Genomic DNA, 20385 nt, shown 5'->3' on the forward strand with positions numbered 1-20385 from the left:
ATGTGTACAATATTCACACCCACAGCTTCGATTGGGTGAGAAGTTATCATAAATCATATTGAGTTTGTTGTGATACCTTCAGCTTCAACAAGTGATGAGTCAGGTCAACTCCATGTGAAAGTTCCTTGCTAAGCATGCAGATATTCTGAAAGGTTTCCTGGTACACTGGCTCATGGCACAGATACGAAAAATTGAGGAAGATAAGTTTGACCCCACCTGATAAAACCTAGTTTGAGTCAACCTGGTTAAGTACAAATATGAGAAGGCTTCTCATTCAGCTCCATGCTTGCCTGCTCCTCTGTCACTGCTTTAGGAAAGACAAGATGAAGTTCACAGTGAGTAATTTTTCCTTTTGAATTTACCGCCATATAGTTGGAGACTGTCAATATTCTGAGATTTAGGAGGTTTGCTTCTTATGGCCCCATCATGGAGAATTTGTTTAAAAAAATTCTCTTTTCAAACACATGGACACAGAGAGGGGAACAACACACACCAGGTCCTGTTGGGGGGTGGAGAGTGAGGGGAGGGAACTTAGAGGACGGGTCAATAGGGGCAGCAAACCACCATGGCACACATGTAACAAACCTGCACGTTCTGCACATGTATCCCTTTTTTTTAGAAGGAGAAATAATGAAAAAAAATCTTTTTCTATTTATGTAATCGTGGCATTTATAAGCATCTCTATAGAGAAGGATAATTGTGCTGAGATTAGACAGCTGTCTGAGCACCATACACTGACCTATTTTTAACAAAATGACTTTCCACATCACCTGATTCCAGTCTCCATGCAGGGTAAGCAGTTCCTAAGCCCCAGAAAGTGCCGATCATCCCTCATTCTTGAATTCTTCCTTTTATTTACCAAAATTCCTGAGCATGTTCAGGCAAGATGAAAAGCTTATTATCAAAATAAGTGGCTGAGATAGACTTCTTGTCACATTTGTTACAGTAAAATGGGTCTCCGAGAAAGAAAGATTTGCCTTGGGATCTGGCATGGCCATTTATTTAAGAAAGCATCTGAAACATGAAGCTACCACAGCATCTGTCCTGCGGTTCCAGGCAGAAGCCTGAGAGTCTAGGAGGAGGTGGACCAAGAAACCCTGCCAAAGTAACTAGTAGTGCCGGGTTTCTCACAACACGATGCAAAGGGGCTAGAATCAGATGACTATTTTCATGTTTCAACATACTACGCACTGGAAAACGTTACGGCGGACTCTACTTTATAATGGGGCTGCAAATGTAAAATGATTACCTAGAACTAGGTCCTCTTAATAGCAGCAAAGTTTAAAAGGGTCAGAGGGAGCTCCAGACACAGGTTAGATTTGATTTCTCTCCTAGTTCTGCTGTGAACAAGAGGTATAAATTTGGACAACTCACTTAACCCCTGAAGCTCAGTTACCTTATCCGTAAAATGATTGCATTGTACTAGGTGTTCTCTAAAATTTCTTCTACCTCTGACTTTTTAGGAGACTAATTTTTAACTCCTTTTTAAGCTATTGGGAGAAAAATTTAATTTTTTTTTTTAAAGTTACCTTGAATCTCTAGAGCAGTTCTCAAAACTATTTTGTCCCGGGCAAAGAAAATGAGACTAGGTACCCAGAATGAGGCACCCTGCATAAAGCTCTGTGCTCTGACAACCAATGTCAGGGACCCTGTGACAAATAATTAAACCAAATATCCTGGGACACTGCTAGTGACATCGCCTCTGCTGATCGCTCTTGCCAGCCAGACACTCTATCCTTGCTTTCTCATCGTTGGCATCCAACCTGCCTACTAATCCATTGCTTTGAAAAGTTTTTTTTAATAAAAAGATTATTTCTATTAGGAAGAAAACATCCCATGTTAAATAGGAAAATTAACTGAAATCATTTTCAGATGTGATTTTTAGAACTTATAGCCATTTCAAACCATAGTATTCATTTATACTATGCTATTTATTGTAAAACTTATTTTTTTCCCAAGGAAAATAAGACGGTTTGCTTTATTTTAAAACAGTAACTTTCTTATATTGGGGCACTGACCAAAATTCAGTACTGATACAAATATGTTTCCTAGGAGGTCAAAATATGTGCCAGGTGAATTTTCTGAATTTCTCTAAAGAGAGAATTTTAAACCTTATAAAACAATTAGAAACAAGTGAGTGAGAGGTGAACATAAACAACCTGTGTAACATAAGCCATAGTACAAATTTAAGCTGAATAACCAAGCCATGTCAGTTACCCCAAGTCATTTTTGTTAATATTTACGAGAATGCACATATTTTCAATAACTTAAAAGTGAATCTTTACTCCCATCTCTTAATACTCGAAGAAGTATAACTTTCTTCTTTTACTAGATTTAAATAATCCAAATATCTACTCAAGGTAGGATGCTCTGTCATTAACTATAGCTGAGTTTATCCAAAATAGAAAAATTGTGAAGATTTATAAAGCATTTAAAAAATAATCATTTATAGCAAGTCCTTGAAAGCTCTAAATAAGAAAGGCAGTTCTCTACTTTCTAATAACACCTATGGTTTATATTACATAATATAATTCAACAAAACAGCATTCTGACCAATGATAATTTATAGGAAATTCATTTGCCAAGTATATGTTTTATTATAAAGTTAATATTTTGACCAATTTAAAAAATTTTTAAACTCTATTCTGACATTTCCAGAAGTATTATCTTAGCAAAGTCATCTTTATGATGCCACTTATTAAACTGAAGAGAAACAAGATGGTACATTCTGGGTTTTACTTTAAAAGGGATTTGATTCAATAATTTGGTTTATTACTACTTGAAAATTACATTTTCTTCCTCAGTACTGGATGGCAATGAGATGAAAGCAGCTTTCCTGGCTCTCAACTTCCCTTCTTCATCAATTTTTCCAGCGTTTCATAAGACCTACGCTAAAAATTCTAAAACTATATATCACATTAATATAATTACTTATAATTAATCGGCAATTTCACATTATCATTAAAACTTTTACGGTTAAAAAATGCAAGGTAAGAGAAGAAGAAAACACATTGAACTAGCACTGAACACATTGGTAAAATTAGCGGATACTTTTTATAAGCTTGGATAGAGGAAGAAAGAAGAAGACATCATTTTTCCATGTAACAGGAGACCAATGTTATTTGTGATTTCAGATTGTCTTTGCTGGACTTCTTGGAGTCTTTCTAGCTCCTGCCCTTGCTAGCTATGTAAGTCTCACCTTTTCAAGTTTGCTACCAAAATGCATTTGCAAGGAAATGTGGTATTAAATCACTCTCAATCTCTTATAAACTTCAGAATATTAACATCAACGATGACAACAACAATGCTGGAAGTGGGCAGCAGTCAGTGAGTGTCAACAATGAACACAATGTGGCCAATGTTGACAATAACAATGGATGGGACTCCTGGAATTCCATCTGGGATTATGGAAAGGTAGGTAGCCAATGTGTAATTTTCACTTTATTGTTTAAAAACAGGATTTCTTTTTAACAAAAAATGTGCATGTTAACCATAAAGAAATTAAAAATAAATTCTAATTACACATAGCATGCAGTTAAAAGTAAAGGTGCCCATTTTGCTCATCCAATTTTGTTCCCTAGAGATAACTACTGTTAATAAGTGTTGCATGATCAGTTAAAATTCAAACCAATAAACACTATGTTCAAGGGATTGTGGGTATATACAGCAAATATGAACATCCTTTTGCCTTGCCTGCAGATACCCTCAATAATGCTCAAAGACTTATACAACATTACTGCTTCCAAAGCTTAGACTATCTCACTTTGTTTTCAAAGGAGGTTTTATGACCTTCTAAAGAGATTGAAATTGACATTTCACCTAAAACTCTGGAAATGTAAATGACAATATTAATTGGTAAGAGAGGAAAGAAGAAAGAGAGAGAAAGAAAGAAAAAGAGAGAAGGAAAGAAAGAGAGAAGGAAAGGAAAAGAGAAGCAAAGAAAGAGAGGAGCAAAGAAAGGAACACTTAGCACTGGTTAGGAGACCCAACTCTGGAATTATCAGCTATATGTTTAACAAACGTTATACTTTTAAACAGCAAACTCTTTATTGTTTCAATTTTATCTGGTCAATTGGAAAAATAATTTTTGTCTTACCTGTCTCCTTGAAATGTGAGGATCAAAGGAGACTAAAATATGATAGCTTTTAAAGTCTATTTCAGTAAAACAGACTTATATAGAGGGGTTTTTATCATGCTAGAACCTGAAAATAAGGCAAACCAGTTAGATGCTCAGTCTCTACCCTCACAGAATTGCAGTCTGTCCTCACAAATGTCAGCAATAAATATGATTGCCAAGCAGTGCCCCATCCAGTGCTCTTATCCCAGCTCATTACGATCTTGGAGTTCCATTTCTCCCTGCAGGTGGAACTGACTTCTGATAAGAAAAGCTCCTTGGAGAACACATGCCTCACTATTTGCCATGTACTTTAACAGGGCTTTGCTGCAACCAGACTCTTTCAAAAGAAGGCATGCATTGTGCACAAAATGAACGAGGAAGTTATGCCCTCCATTCAATCCCTTGATGCACTGGTCAAGGAAAAGAAGGTAAAAATAAAAGCCTTTTTATTTTTGGTGAGGGGAGAGGTTTTACATCCTTCAGTAAATAACGAGAAGATCACAGTCATTCTCTCTTGCCTACAGTATGTTGTAGTGTGCAGCACAAAGGGGGAAGTTATTGGTGATTGCCTGAAGGAAGGCAACTTCTGCCACATCAAATGCTGTGGCTCACACCTACCTCCACAACCGCTGAGCAAAGCACTTGAAACCTTGACTGTTAGAGGAGCAAAGCTCTGGTCACACCAATAGGAGCCTCAGTACTTTGCCAAGGACATTTTTCTGCAAGAGTTAGTTAGGGTTATTAGATTTAGCAAATGAAAATAGAAGATATCCAGTTAGGTTTGAATTTTAGGTAAGCAGCAGGTCTTTTTAGTATAATATATCCTATGCAATATTTGGGATATACTAAAAAAAGATCCATTGTTTATCTGAAATTCAAATGTAACTGGGTATTGTATATTTTGTCTGGCCATACTAATCCAGGTGAGTGGAAAGAAGAGATCCATAATGCTTTAAAATGTTTGCCTGAGTTCATATTCCTATAACTGATAAATGGGTACCTTTCATTGACAAGGTAGAGAAAATAAATAAACTGCATTCTCAGAAGATGATTATTACATAGTCTAATCCAAGGAATCTATGATGACCAAATGAGGTCCAAGTTTCAGAATAAATTTAGCCTCAGACTTCTGTTTTTATGAGAAGCTGAGGTTTCAAACCAGCTAAATCCCTTAGGACATTTAGAAATGCTAAGACATACAGAATAAGCTAGAAATGGCTCTTCTTCATCTTGATTATGGAAAACTTTAGCTGAGCAATACTCACTGTTGGCCTTGTATACGCCTCAAGTCAACAAACCACTGGGCTTGGCATTCATTCTCTCCCATTCTTCCTTTCTACCTGTCTTTTCCACACTCAGCTTCAGGGTAAGGGACCAGGAGGACCACCTCCCAAGGGCCTGATGTACTCAGTCAACCCGAACAAAGTCGATGACCTGAGCAAGTTCGGAAAAAACATTGCAAACATGTGTAATGGGATTCCAACATACATGGCTGAGGAGCTGCAAGGTGAGTAGCATCCCTGCTGAGCACCCCAAGTTAGTGCTGGTGGGATTGTCAGACTATCCTCACGTGTGTCCATAGTGGGCACCAGTGATGCAGAGATGGTCTTCAAGGCCAACTTTTGTGCAGTGCTTGCTCTGTGCCAGGTACTGTTCTATGTGCTTTAAGTGCGTTAACTCAGTTGGTTCTTCACAGCAATTTTATAGGTTCTATTTTAATCCTACTTTATGGATAAGGAAACTGAGGTACAGAGAGGTCACAAAATCCTTGCCTGGGTCAATTCCGATCATTTTGGTTCTGGATTCTGTGCTCTTAAATATTATGGAACACTGCCTTTTAAGTGTGAATCAAGAGTAGACTCAAGTCATATTCAAAAGAATGCATGAATGGCTAAATGAAAGAAGAATGCTAATAGAATCTATTAACTTTCTTTTTTTTTTTTTTCGAGACGGAGTCTTGCTCTGTCCCCCAGGGTGGAGTGCAGTGGCACGATCTCGGCTCACTGCAAGCTCCGCCTCCCAGGTTCAAGCCATTCTCCTGCCTCAGCCTCCCAAGTAGCTGGGACTACAGGCGCCCGCCAACACGCCCGGCTAATTTTTTGTATTTTTAGTAGAGACGGGGTTTCACCGTGTTAGCCTGGATGGTCTCGATCTCCTGACCTCGTGATCCGCCCGCCTCGGCCTCCCAAAGTGCTGGGATTACAGGCTTGAGCCACCACGCCCGGCTAGAATCTATTAACTTTCTATAGCTCAGACAATCACTTAATTTCTGGACATTCAAACAACAGCTGCACAAAAACAAAGTGTCTACCTAGGGACCTAACTTAACAGCAGTTTTCCAGATCTCCGAATTGATTGATTTCATCACAACAGATAGATAAACCTTGACATTAGCGCATAGCTAGTTTGGAAATCCCTACTCCCCCGATCCCCTGCAAGAAGAGTCCTTGAATAGATATTAATATAGGCTTCTTCTTTTCTCTTTATTAGGGGCAAGCCTGATGTTTTACTCAGAAAAGTGCTTCACGACCAGTATACTATGGATTTTGGACATTTCCTTCTGTGGAGAAACGGTGGAGAACTAAACAATTTTTTAAAGCCACTATGGATTTAGTCATCTGAATATGCTGTGCAGAAAATATATGGGCTCTAGTGGTTTTTACCATGTCATTCTGAAATTTTTCTCTATTAGTTATGTTTGATATCTTTAAGTTTCAATAAAATCATTTAGCATTGAATTCAGCGTATACTCACATTTCTTACAATTTCTTATGACTTGGAATGCACAGGGTCAAAAGTGCAATGTGGTGGTGGCAAGTTGTTGAAGTGCATTAGACTCAACTGTTAGCCTATATTCAAGACCTGTCTCCTGTAAAGAACCCCTTCAGGTGCTTCAGACACCACTAGCCACAACCCTGGGAATGGTTCCAAGACTCTCCAACTGCTCTGAAGGCTGCTCTATAGTTGTTGTGCACAGTAACGTTTCAGATCAGCAAGGACAGAAATTCACTCAGAGTCGCACAAGTCAGAAAGGGAGGTTTGTTGCAAGGATATAAGAATATCTCAAAAAATCTGAGGGCAAGAAAAGCAGCTGGTTATCAAAGACTACATTCAGGAACTCTGCTGACACCAAGACCCAAGTCTGCTTCTCTCCCTGAAGCCACGCGTTACCTCTTCTCTCTTCTTCTCTAAATTTTACTTCCCTCTTTTTTGCATATTGCAGATGGATTTTTTTGTGCTCATGGCACAGAATGGCTGAACCAAATTTTCAGCCTCATCTCTCGTGTTTACATGTCTTTCAAGAGGTAATAACTCATGTTGAATCCCAATTCCATTTTCCTTGATTCTGTTTGGCTCAAAGTTAGCAACTTCCATTCACTGATGGCCAGGAAATTGAAAGGTCTCAGAGAAAATAGAGACTCTAAATATTGTGTATTACAATATAAAACTGTTAATTTTTAAAAGTTGCTCCCATACATCATTTTTTAATCCCCAGTGCCATAGGGGAATATCTAATCCATTCCCATGTCTTCAGGTGAAATAGCCACAGATAATCCTAACAAATTGGAAAACTAGAGACATTGATTCTCACCATTTGGAAAAATGCTAATATTTACCAGTTTTGATTGGGATGAAACTGCTATATTTTTCCTCATACTGATATTATTTCATAACTGTTCACATGAAGTGCACTATGAGGTTGGTAGAACTTCCAAAATATTCTGAAGCCATGAGAGGTAAAAACTTTTCAAAACCCCATCAAAGATCATGGCCTTAGGTATTTCCCTACTGTGAGTGAGAAAGAAATAAAACTGTGACTCATAAACTGGATACAATGTCATCTACCTGACTTTTGGGAACTGGTAAATCCCATGTTTCTTAGAAGAATTGTCTAGCCCCTATTCCAGGATAAAAAATTAAATTCACTAGGAATATATAAAAATTCTAGTATATATACTTATCAAAATACATAAAAGAAAAATTATAAGAATTGAGGGGAATTTAACAATTTCATTATCCTAGTTGAAGATTTTAACATATATCTTTCAATAAGCTATAAATGAAGTAGTTACAGATATAAAAAATGTTTAACACAATTAACAAGCTTATGTTAATAAACATATGTAGAACACTGCAGAATATATATCCTCTTAAGCATGTATGAAACATTTACGGCCGGGCGCGGTGGCTCACGTCTGTAATCCCAGCACTTTGGGAGGCCGAGGTGGGTGGATCGCGAGGTCAGGAGATCGAGACCATCCTGGCTAACACGGTGAAACCCCGTCTCTATTAAAAACACACACACAAAAAAAAAATTAGCGAGGTGTGGTGGCGGGCGCCTGTAGTCCCAGCTACTTGAGAGGATGAGGCAGGAGAGTGGCGTGAACCCGGGAGGCGGAGCTTGCAGTGAGCCGAGATCGCGCCACTGCACTCCAACCTGGGCGACAGAGCGAGATTCTGTCTCAAAAAAAAAAAGAAAAGAAACATTTACAAATACTGGTCATTGGTGAGACATAAATAAAATCTCAAAAAAATTCAAATGATTGGCATCATAAAAGAAGAAATTTTATGACCTAATTTTAATTAGGATAAAATAAACATTTTTCTCTAAATAAAACCAAATTGCCCATTTGTTTTGAAATCAGGTATACTAATTCTAAATAATACAAGCGCTAACAAAAAATTCATGAATAAAAGTAAAACACATTTAGAACTGTGCAATAATGAAAACACTACATATAAAACCTTATGAGTAGTAGCTATAGCAATGTGTAGTGAAAAACTGATAGCCTTAAATCTTTATTTTATAGAAGAATGGCTGAACATTGAGTTAGGCCTTCAATTTTACAAATGAGTGATAAGCATAGTGTATACAAAATACATATGAGGAAAGAAATAATATTGACAATTCAGAAATTAATAAAATTGAAAACAAATGTACAATAGTAGTAAAGGAATAGGGTCAAAAGTTTATAAACTTCACAAGAGAAAATTCCAGACCAAGATGGTTTTTACAGGCAATCTAACAAATATTGAAGATAAAAATTACTCTAAGCATATTCAAACTATTCAAATGTATAGGGGGAAAACAAAACCAGGAGTACTTCCAACTCATTTCGTAAGAATATTATTAACTTGATTTCAAAACCTGACATGGATTGCATGAAAAAGTGAAATTAAAGAGTGATCTCTGTCATAAATATAGATGCAAAATTTCTTAACAAAACATTGCAAATCAGTTGGGCAATGTATACAAAAGATAATATAGCGTGATTAGGTTGGATGTTTCACAGCAATCCAAGTTGATTTGATCATAGGAAATAATGTAATTTGCTGCATTAAAAGACAACAATTGTGATATATCTCAATAGCAACAAAAAATACATAGTAAATTTGAATATTCATACTTAAAAGAAGTAATTCTTCGAACTTTAGGAATCAGAAGAAGCTTCATTAAACTAAGATCATCCCCTCCAAAAATCTACTGTAAGTATCATATAAAACAATGAAAGCATTCCTATTAAAAAAAGAAATAAAACAAGATGCCTGCCATCACGATTTCTAGAAACATTGTACTGAAAGTTAGTAACGCAAGAAAAATAAACAAAAAGACATAAAGATTAGAAAGAAAGCAGAAAAAAGCCATCATTCTGCCCAGATGACATGATTTAAACTCAAACAAACCTATACAAGTTATGGGAGTCAGAGAATTTAGAGATTTCTAAGTACCGAAATGACAATCAAATATGAATTGTATTTTTAATGCATCACAGCAAACATAGAAACTTTAATTTTTTGTAGATACACTTATAATTGCAAAAGATATGGCATACCTAGGAAAAACTATATAATAATATTTCTTAAGCACCTTAATAGTGCTACATCCATAGCACTATTCCACTATAGAAATCCATCAGCATATAAAAATGCAAAGATCCCTGCCTCTTTTAGCTAACATTTTAGTTAGAGGAGACAGAAATAATGATAAATATAATTAATTAATAGTAGGATATTTTGTAGGATAGTAATTTATACTGTAACATAGTAGCATAGTATTTTTTCTTAGCATGCTAAGAAAAAAAGCACTGAGCAGAGTAAGAGGAATCAAGAGTGTCAGGAGGTAAGAGGCAGTTTGTAATTTTTAATAGGGTATTTGGGATACACATCATTGAGAAGGTGACATTTGAACAAAGACTGAAGGAGATGAAGTTCTTAGCCATGCCAATATTTCTGAAAGAAAAGCATTATGAGCAGAGGAAACAGCCAGTGTTAAGGCCTAAGACAGAAGTGTGTCTGGCACATTAAAAGTACAGCAAGGAGGTCAATGTGGCTGAAGCAGAATGAGCAAAGCAGAGAGTAATACGAGATGAGGGCAGAAGGGTAATGGAAAACTAAATCATGAAGAGCCCCTTTGGGTGTTACTCTGAGTAAAATAGGGAGATATTGCAGGAATTTGAGCAGAGATAAGATATCATTTTGCTAAGTAACAACTAACAGGAGAAGTGCTAGACTTCTATGGAAACTTTATTGAGATGTTAAGGTAAACTAAATAAATGCAGAGATACACCATAGCCTTGAATTAGAAGATTTAATATTACAAAAATGTCAGCTCTTCTGCAATCTATAGATTCAAGGCAAATTGTAAACAAATTTTCAACATATTGTATGTGTGTGTGTGCATGTGTGAGTGTGTGTCTGTGTCTAGTACATAACAAACTAAATTTAGAATATACATGGAAGATCAGGAGCCAGTTGGGAGACAGTTCTCCATGAGTTGTTGGTGCTTCTATACATCTTGTGAGTAGAAGCACTGACTGCCCTTTGTTCTTAACTAATTTTTGCAAAGATTTTTTGTATGGCAAATAGCTTTGGAAGATAGAGATAGTGTCTTCCTTTAGAAGAAACAGCAAGCATGCTATTATAAACGATTTGAGTTCCCAAAGCTCAGGGTTTCTCTCAGTAATGCAATCCACTGTGTGTGCAAGCATCAATCTTGGTCTACATCATCACTTCTATGAGACTTATAGGCAATGAGCACTGACACAAACATGCTCATGCTCATACTGCTTGCTGTGACATGAGTAATAAAGTCCTTTGTCTCTGATCCAGAAGTCTCATGTCTTCTGTCATCATCCACGAAACGATAGTTTTCAAGTAGGATAAAATTTCCAACCCTTCCTGAAAGGGCCAAAAATAGCCAAGTTACTGGTGCAGAACAATAAAGTGAGTGAATTTGACCTATCATAATTATGATAGAGACATGGTAATTAAGACGATGTGATATGAGTATTAGGATATTCAAATTCATCAATGGAACAAAATGGAAAGCCTAGAAATAAATTCACACATCTATAGATGGCTGGAATAGGACACAGGTTGCACTCTAGGTTCAGTGGGTGAAACATGGGCTTTTTAATCAATGCTGTTAAAACAATTAGGTAGCCAAATGAAATAAAAACAAATTAAAAAATGAAATAGACCTCTACCTCATACCTTATTAAAAAATTAATCCCAAGTATATTAAATCTCTAAATATAAAAGGCAAAAAAGTAGAAGGTAATATAAAATAATAACTACATGACTATTGACAGAAGAAAGGATTTGCTAAACTTCACATAAAAAATTTTAGCCATAAAATAAAATATTAATAAATTTCTCTACATTAGAAATAAGAATGTCTGTTTACCCAAAGACAACAAATATCATGTGGAAAGACATAAACTGGTAGAGACATTTGCAGCACATAAACTGGGTAAGAGATTTGTACAAAAGTGATGTTAAGAATTCTAACACATCAATGAGAAAAAGATGAGTAGAAAAACGGACATTAATAGGTTTCTAACATTAGAGGAACCCTGAATGGTGAATCTGGATATGAAGAGATCTTAACTTCATTAGTAATAAGAAAAATGCAAATTTAAGCCATAGTGGGAAGATCATTATATACCCATCTAAGTGGCAAATGAAAAAGTCTAATATCAGGTGTTGAAGAGAATGTTCAGTAACCAGAAAATGGCCAGAACAACTGTGAATTTATACAACTGCTTTGCAAAACAATTCAGCATTGTCTAATAAAGTTGAAGCTGTGAATATCCTGATCCGATAATTGCATTCTTCGGTATATATCCTAGAGAAACTCTTGCACATGGGCATCCAGAAACATGTACAAAAATGTTCATAGCAACAGAGTTTGAAATAGCAAAACACTGAAAATAATCCAAATATTTGCCAACAGTAGAACAGACAAATATATTTATTTAGTAGGAATGCCAAACATCAAAAAAAAAAAGAAAACTAGATTAATCACAGCCACACACAACAACATGAAAGACTCTCTGGAAAATAATTTGGGGCCCAAAAAGCAAATTGCACAAGAAAACATATAGCATTCATATAAAGTACAAAAACATGCAAAATAGACAACATGTATATTTTAGAAATGCATGCATTTGTGGTAAGACTATGATGAAAAACAAGGGAATAATAACACGAAATTGGGTATAGATATCAACCCCTGAGATGGGGAGAAGTGTTCATGATGAGCACATGGAAGACTTCCAAGGTGGTAGTAATGGTCTCTCTATCTCAAACTAGATGGAGGGGAGGGGTGTTCATGGGTGTGTATTGTAACATTATCCTTCACATCTTACATGTATTTTAAAGTAGTCTTCGTACTTACTCAATACTTAATCACAATTTTAAAAAGTTGAAAGCACAAGTAAGATCATGTTATGAAGACAATAAGAGAGTAGACCTGTGCAGATGGAAAGAAACTGCTCTTTCATTCCAACATGAGGCAGAGGCCTCTCATTGCTGGCTCAACTCAATGTTTGGTGGTTCCAAACATTCAGCCTTTGACCCATATTCCCAGAAGAGTGGTGTAAGTGAAAATGAGTTCATTCAGCACCAGGGTACAAGAGGACTGCAGAGAGAGCTCACTGTTCCTGGGCTGTGCCAGGGCCAAGCCCTGCTCTCTGCAAGATTCTAAATCACCACTGAGAAGCCTGCTGTGCACAGCTTTCCATTTGCAGTTTCGTGTGGCCTTGGGGATGACCTGAGTAACTAATGCCTCACCTTGTGCACTTGGCCTATTGGGATTGGGAGATGCAGAGCATACACAGAGCTAGCTGGCTTGCGGGGTCATCAGAAGTTTTCCTGACTTCATGACCCCAAGAGAAACCAGAGAGGAGCAGATAATATCCTATTAGAGGCCTCTCAGAGAGCGACGTTAACAAAAAATAGTTTAGATAAGCCCTTGCCCATTATTACAGTATCTTTCTGGTCTCTGCCCAGTTGTAGATACTGTAATAATGGGCAAGGCAAGGGCTTATCTAAGAGTTTATCTGACATAACTAGATCGTTTAAAACAAACCTCCAGCAATTGGAATCTTCCAGAACATTCATTAATACATTTTAACCTATAAGTCAATTTTTCTAAGGAACTTTTATATTGATAGATACATATATTCATTAACTGAGTTTTAATTTCCCAAATATTTGAAAGGTTAGAAATAATCAAACAAGAATATCAGCACAATCAAATCAAGGCACAAGAGGCCGGCCACAGTGGCTCCCGCCTATAATCCCAGCACTTTGGGAGGCCAAAGCAGGTGGACCACTTGGGGTTGGGAGTTCAATACCAGGCTGACCAACATGTCTTTACTAAAAATACAAAAACTAGCTGGGTGTGGTGGTGGGCAACTGTAATCCCAGCTACTCGGGAGGCTGAGGCAGGAGAATCGCTTGAACCTGGGAGGCAGAGGTTGCAGTGAGTAGAGATCGCACCACTGCACTCCAGCTTGGGAGACAGAGCAAGATTCCATCTCAAAAAAAAAAAAAAAAAAAAAAGAGTAAGGCATAAGAGAAAATATGCTAGACCTTACATTTAAATAATATCTACCCACATATTCAAACTAAGCTGAATTTATAGCCAGCTGGTCAGAGGGGAGGGTGGTCTGGTGACTCTTGGACATGCGACTGGTTTCCAAAGTTAAAGTACTCTTGTGGAGATAATAATGCCTACGAATTTGATCATGTATTTCCTTTTTACAGTATGTACTGTATATTATTTCTTTTTTCCTTTCTGTCTCTCCCTCCCTCCATTTCTCTCTTTTTCTTTCTTTCATTTTTTTCTCTTTCTCACTTTTTTTTGGCCTAATCGAATTGGTTAAACCATTAAGTACAAAGAATATACAAAAGTGATAGCAGATATCCTCAACTTATATTTCTATTTTTTCCTCACTATACAGAATTCCAACAATCAGTTTGTCATAGATACATTGAAAGATTTATTTTATCTAATTTATCTAGTATTTGTTAGATTACCTTAACTTGGAAAAGAAGAAAGAAATTAATGAGATAAACTTTTAAATGTTTATATTTGAATGGATTATTTTAAATGAACTAGGAGGATAGAACTTCACTCATATTTTTTTCATGTTCTTTCTATGATTTGAGTGTTATTAAAAGGTCAGTTTCATAATGCAAGATAAAACATTTAGCTTAATCAGAAAATGGACTTCAGCTCCTAATAAATTATTTCTAGATAACTGGAGTATCCTGCCTTACAGTTGGGGTGCAAATAATAGCTCCCTAGTAATACGCTCAAAACTCATTTGCCAAGATTTGCCAGATTCTAGACTTTCTGTCTCCCTAGGGCTGTACCTACCATGTCTGTATATTTGGGAGTATATTTGTGTCTGAAGGGCCTTCCTGGTCACTCTCAGTTCTACATGAAGCCAGAAACATACATGTCTCACTGAACCTGGAAGACTCCTCAATGGCCGCCAGAAAAAGCTGAATTGCAGCTGCTGCTGTCCCCTAAACAGAAGGTCTGGTTCTGATGCTGAAATCTGGATACCTGAAAGAGAGGTCTTTGCTTGCTCTTGTGGCCCACAATTGAATCAGAACAAAGCTGCCCCTCCTGAAACTTGTGATTGTCAGACACGAGGTTAAGGTTGAACACTGCATTGCCAAGGTTTGGCTCCTGGTGCAGATTCCTGCCTAAGCTGCAATAGTTCAGCCAGATGACTTCTGCAACCGGGTGTGTGTCATCTTAACACTGGGCTCTGCTCCAAACCAAATACGTTGATCTAGGGTTTGCTTATCAATTCTCTCGTTTTTCTGTTTTATAATTAATCAGTGTATGTTTTCTTTAATATTACTTACTAATTTTTAAATTCTTACTCTCCTTAAGCTTATCATTCCTTTTATATTAAGCAATAAAACCATTTACCATCATTAATTTCTTCTGTGTATAACTGACTTCGTTCCTTAATTTTTGACATATATTCTTAACATCATTATTATTTATTTTAAAAGCCAATAACTATTTCAACTACAAAAAATACTGTAGGACCGTATTTTGAATTCTTATGTCATTTGTTCTTTTATTGTTAATTTATAGTTTTATCTGTGGCATGTGAATCTCCAATTGGAATTTATAGAGCTTTTCTCAAGTCTAGATCAATTTTTGAAAACATTCCAGGGATATTTAAAAAGAAGAAGTGTCAGCTCCAAGATTCAAAGTAGAATGTAAAATCAGAGAAGGTGGAGTTTAATTCTCTCCCTTTGAGCGTAGGTTGGACTCAGTGACACGCTTCTAGCCAACAGAATAGAAAGGAAAAAATAGTGAATTTCCAGTGGAGAAATCTGGCTGATATTACCGTAACCAAGTGATGAAGGTGAACATCATAAATATTAAACAGGTTGATATCTTGTGTCCTCTCATATGATGTGACCTTCACCTTGCTCATATTCTTCCTCCAAACCCATAACCCCAGTATAATCATGAGAAAACTTCAGACACATCCAGACCAAGGGACATTTTACAAAAGATCTGATAGAAATCTTCAAAGGTGTCAAGGTTATTGTATTTGTTTCTCAGGGCTGCCATGCCAAATCACTACAAACTCAGTGGCTTAAAATAACAGAAATTTATTTTCTCCTAGTTCTGGAAGCCAGAAATTTGAAGTTGAGGTGTCAGCAGGCCTATAGGAGGAGAGTCCCTCCTTGCTTCTTCAGCTTCTGGTGGCGTCTAGTGTTCCTTGGTTTATGGCAGCACCCCTCTAATCTCTGCCTCCCTCTTCACACGGCCTTCTCCCCTGCATGTCTCTCTGTCTTAAATCCTCTTCTCCTTTCTCTTATAAGTCATTAGATTTAAGGCCCACTCTAAATCCAAGATGATCTCATCCTGCAACCTTTAACTTAATTACGTCCACAAAAACCCTATTTCCTAATAAGTTCTTCCAGGGGTATCAGAGGTTAGGGTTTGGACACGTCTTATTGGAGAACCCAATTCAACTTGCTAAAGTCATGAAAGACAAGGAGACTGAGAAACTGTCACAAATTGGGGAAAACTAGGGAGCCCTGATGACTGAATGCAACGTGGGATCCTGTCTTGGATCCTAGAGCAGAAAGAAGGCATTAATGAAAAAATTGGTTTAAAAAATCCAAAGAAAATCAGTAGGTGAGTTAATAATATTATAACAATGGTAGTTTCATAATATTGCTTAACAATGTCTTAACATTAATTTCACAGTGTTGATCATTGTGTCATGGTTATTTAAGATGTTCAGGTTGGGCACCGGGTGCGGTGGCTCACGCCTGTAATCCTAGCACTTTGGGAGGCCAAGACAGGCAGATCACGAGGTCAGGAGATGGAGACCATCCTGGCTAACACGGTGAAACCTTGTCTCTACTAAAAATACAAAAAATTAGCCAGGTGTGGTGGCATGTGGCTGTGGTCCCAGCTGCTCGGGAGGCTGAGGCAGGAGAATCACTTGAACCCAGGAGGCAGAGGTTGCAGTGAGCCGAGATCACGCAACTGCACTCCAGCCTAGGCAACAGAGTGAGACTCCATCTTAAAAAAAAATATATATATATAGATAGATAGATAGATAGATAGATAGATAGATATCTACATATATATATATCTACATATATATATATATGTTCAGATGTTCATCCATATTAGAGGAAGCTGGGAGCAGGGTATATAAAAACTCTCTGTCTTTATCACTTCTCTGTAAATCTAAAATTGTTTCAAACTTACAAGTTTTTAAAGTGACTAGATTGAACTACTTTATTCAAACATAGAGATTGAGATTTTGTTTGAAAGTCTAGATATTAGAAAAGACAAAGCTAAAGAAATACTGATATGTGAAAAAAGAAATTGGAAAGAATGTATAGATATATTTTAAATAAATAATAAAATCAGGGGTGGTAATATTGTCAAAAAGAACAATTTGTGGCAAAATTAGTGAATAAAATAATAGAAGGTCCTTTGGGATAACAAAACATTCAATCTACATTGAAGTCATCAACTTTAGAAACAAAATTACATAGACTGAAGATACATAACACCAAAAAAAATCTATTGGAAATGCTAAAAGAAACTAGCAAAGCTACAAAATGGGAAGACATTTCTATCAGTTTCTGACAGTTCAAATTCACAAAAATAAAATATTAAAAACTTCAATATTTAGATGTTTGCACCAGGAAGTGGAATCACCATGAAATGCAGATTCATATAAGTATCTGCTGGCAACAGCTTAAGTGTCACAAGCTGTGTTGCACTGATGACATGATTTTTCTGAAACAGCAAACAATTCCTGATAGTGTTCTAAACAAAGGAAATACAGCCTTCCCTAAATTTACATGCTTTCCTGAAAATTTTGGTGCCTACTAAAAAGTTACAAAGTCAATTTCTTTATGTTTGAAGCAAGTTCATATCTCATCTCAGAAAATTACAATCAGATGGAACACAGGCCAAGTTTTCATGGCATGCAGCTGTAAACACAATCGAACAGAGTTAGCAGAACATCCCTTCAAACAACTTGGGTATGTAGTGTGTCCCCCACCTTCATTAATTTCGACAATTAAAATCCCCCTGAAATCTTCTGAATTTTTTACTTTGCTTGATACATATTATGTGTGAGTAATATGCAGAAAGCCCCAAAACAGAGGCCCTTAGCATAGCAGGCGTGTCCCAACTGGGCACAACTTTGGTTACTGCTTATACTTAACTTGGTCTTCTAATAGGATTCTCTAATTAGGGGACCATTAAAGCAACTGACACCCCTGTTGTCTTCCCTACATCAGCATGCTTCTCTTGCTTGGAACAAGTGTCAAAGACCGTCACACCCTGCATGCCTATTACTCTTGAAAATCCTGATGTCATGGGCAGAGTCAGACCTTGCCCAGGGGCAACTGCCTTCAATTCTGCCCTCTCCTTTTCTGAACACAGCAGTATTTGTGTTGGGGTAGAGGTCTCGCCAGAGGCACCCTCAATGTTGGAAACATTCCCACCGTGCCAAATGTTTTCTTTGACAGGTTGTTGTTGGTGCTGCTGACGTTAGGCTTGGGCAATGGCCCCTTTCTTGCCCACAATGATAATTCTCATCATAACCCTGTTGCTGAAATGACTTGCAGGTTACCAGAGTGAAATGGAAGCTGGGACTGTTGCTTCAGTCACTTGCCCTCCTGCTGGCATGGACCACAAATCATTTGCAGATTAGAGGTTTGACTGCATCTAGATGTTCCTTGTTCTGCTTTCACATCCAGCCTCTTTGGGGTTTAGCTGTAAGTCCCATTAATGTACTGTTCAGGTACTGTTTTTTTTTGAATCATGAGCTCATTGGTACTTCCCTCAGACTGGTCCTTCATTGTATTATAGTAACAAAAGCTTTTTAGATTTTGGCTTTTCAATAGCATCCTTCATCTATTCTACTGCTAGGACAAATTTTTACTCCATTTTTGTGTTATTTGTTCAATTCAAAGGGAATATGGAAGAGAGGGGAGTTAATATATAGGCTTAAAATGCTGCCCTGGCCAGGGGCTAGAAAGGGAGATGAGTCAATGGCAGACCCCACCCATGGCCTTGTCACAAGGCTTTGAGGGTCTGGCTGGTGGCCAGTGGGACTGGTACGTGTGATAGGGCGGTGGTGACCCTGAAGCTGAGGAACGGGAGGGGCAATTGTTGAGCTGCTGATGTCTCTGTCTTTGGTCTGGCTTGGCTGCAGTGAACAATGGCCATGTTTAGCAGTGACCTGGACAGACTGCAGCCAGATTCTAACAGAGGCAGGCCCCACATGCATTTTTTTATTAAAAAGACAAAAAAAATTAAAAATCAACTATCTAGGTCTTAGATATGAATTAATAATTTATTTTCCAGAAATATGCAGATTTGCTCATCTACCACCTGTTGGATGAAGGTGTGCATTTCTCCACTGTGGGGGTGTCATCTGCCTCTCATGGCATGAGGTGGTGCGGGCAGATGCCATGACGCCATGCAGAGACTGAGCTTTAGCCAGCCATAGGGACTCGCTCAGAACCACCCAGGCCAAACCAGGACCAGGTCTCAGGTTTGGCTCTCTCTCTGACTCCAGTATTTTCCTCTCAGACATTTATTCAAATATCATTCGGTGGGAAAGCAAACATAGCTTATGGAAAAAAGAGCTTTAATTTGCATCAACAACAAAAGCTAAGTCTTAGATGAATGCTAAATCCTTTGTTCTCATTGTCAAGAGTATCAAGCGCCAGAGCTTTGGGCCGCACGCATACACACAGACACACACAGACACACACAGACACACACAGACACACACAGACACACACACACACACACACACACACACACACACGAGCTAATCTCAGTGAGACCGACGCCCTCCCAGGCCTTTGGAGTTCTTTAGCTAATCACACAAGGCGGTCAAATCAACAATGCTCTCTTTCATGCTTGAGCAATGGAGATGGGTCCTCCCTACTCAGCTTTTCATCTCTTCAGTGGAAATTATTCAATAAACAGTGAAACAAAGTGCAGCAACCTCCTTCCCAACCCACACACCCCCCAAGATCAAAATTGTCAGCAATCTCTAAGAACTTCATAGGGGCTTGGCCACACCTGCCTATGATACCCGTGTGGCAGACAGTGTGGGGCAGTGGATTAGCCAGAGCTGGATTCAAAAACTGGTTCCTAGCTAAGTTAATTAACTTCCCAGGGCCTCAGGGGGGAAATGGAGTTAATAATGCCTACTGTTGTCAACTATTACAACCAACAACAAAATCTTAGGAGCATTCAATAACAAGCATTTTGCATCCGTCAATGGGCAGCTAGCTGGAAACTAGCTGACTGAGGCTGGACTTGGCCGAGCATCTCTCCTTCAAGCTATAAGTCCATCTGGCTCCAATGTGCCCCATGCCCCTCATTCTGGCTGCAGGTGGAAGGGGCAGCACCTCCAGGGAGAAGCCCTTCTCATGGAGCATGG

General features: G+C 37.8%; 1 protein-coding gene across 1 annotated transcript; it reads left to right on the forward strand.

Moving 5' to 3' along the window:
* The first annotated feature begins 219 nt into the window (after positions 1–219).
* GKN1 (gastrokine 1) lies at positions 220–6855 on the forward strand. Its single transcript, XM_003262492.2, has 6 exons — positions 220–335; positions 3135–3188; positions 3277–3414; positions 4435–4545; positions 5477–5624; positions 6608–6855. Exons 1-6 carry the CDS (start codon positions 258–260, stop codon positions 6700–6702), a joined length of 624 nt encoding a protein of 207 aa, XP_003262540.1. The 5' UTR covers positions 220–257; the 3' UTR covers positions 6703–6855.
* Positions 6856–20385: the final 13530 nt, after the last annotated feature.

Source organism: Nomascus leucogenys, chromosome 14 (assembly GCF_006542625.1).
Source record: "Nomascus leucogenys isolate Asia chromosome 14, Asia_NLE_v1, whole genome shotgun sequence".
In the NCBI taxonomy this organism is placed as follows: domain Eukaryota; kingdom Metazoa; phylum Chordata; class Mammalia; order Primates; family Hylobatidae; genus Nomascus; species Nomascus leucogenys.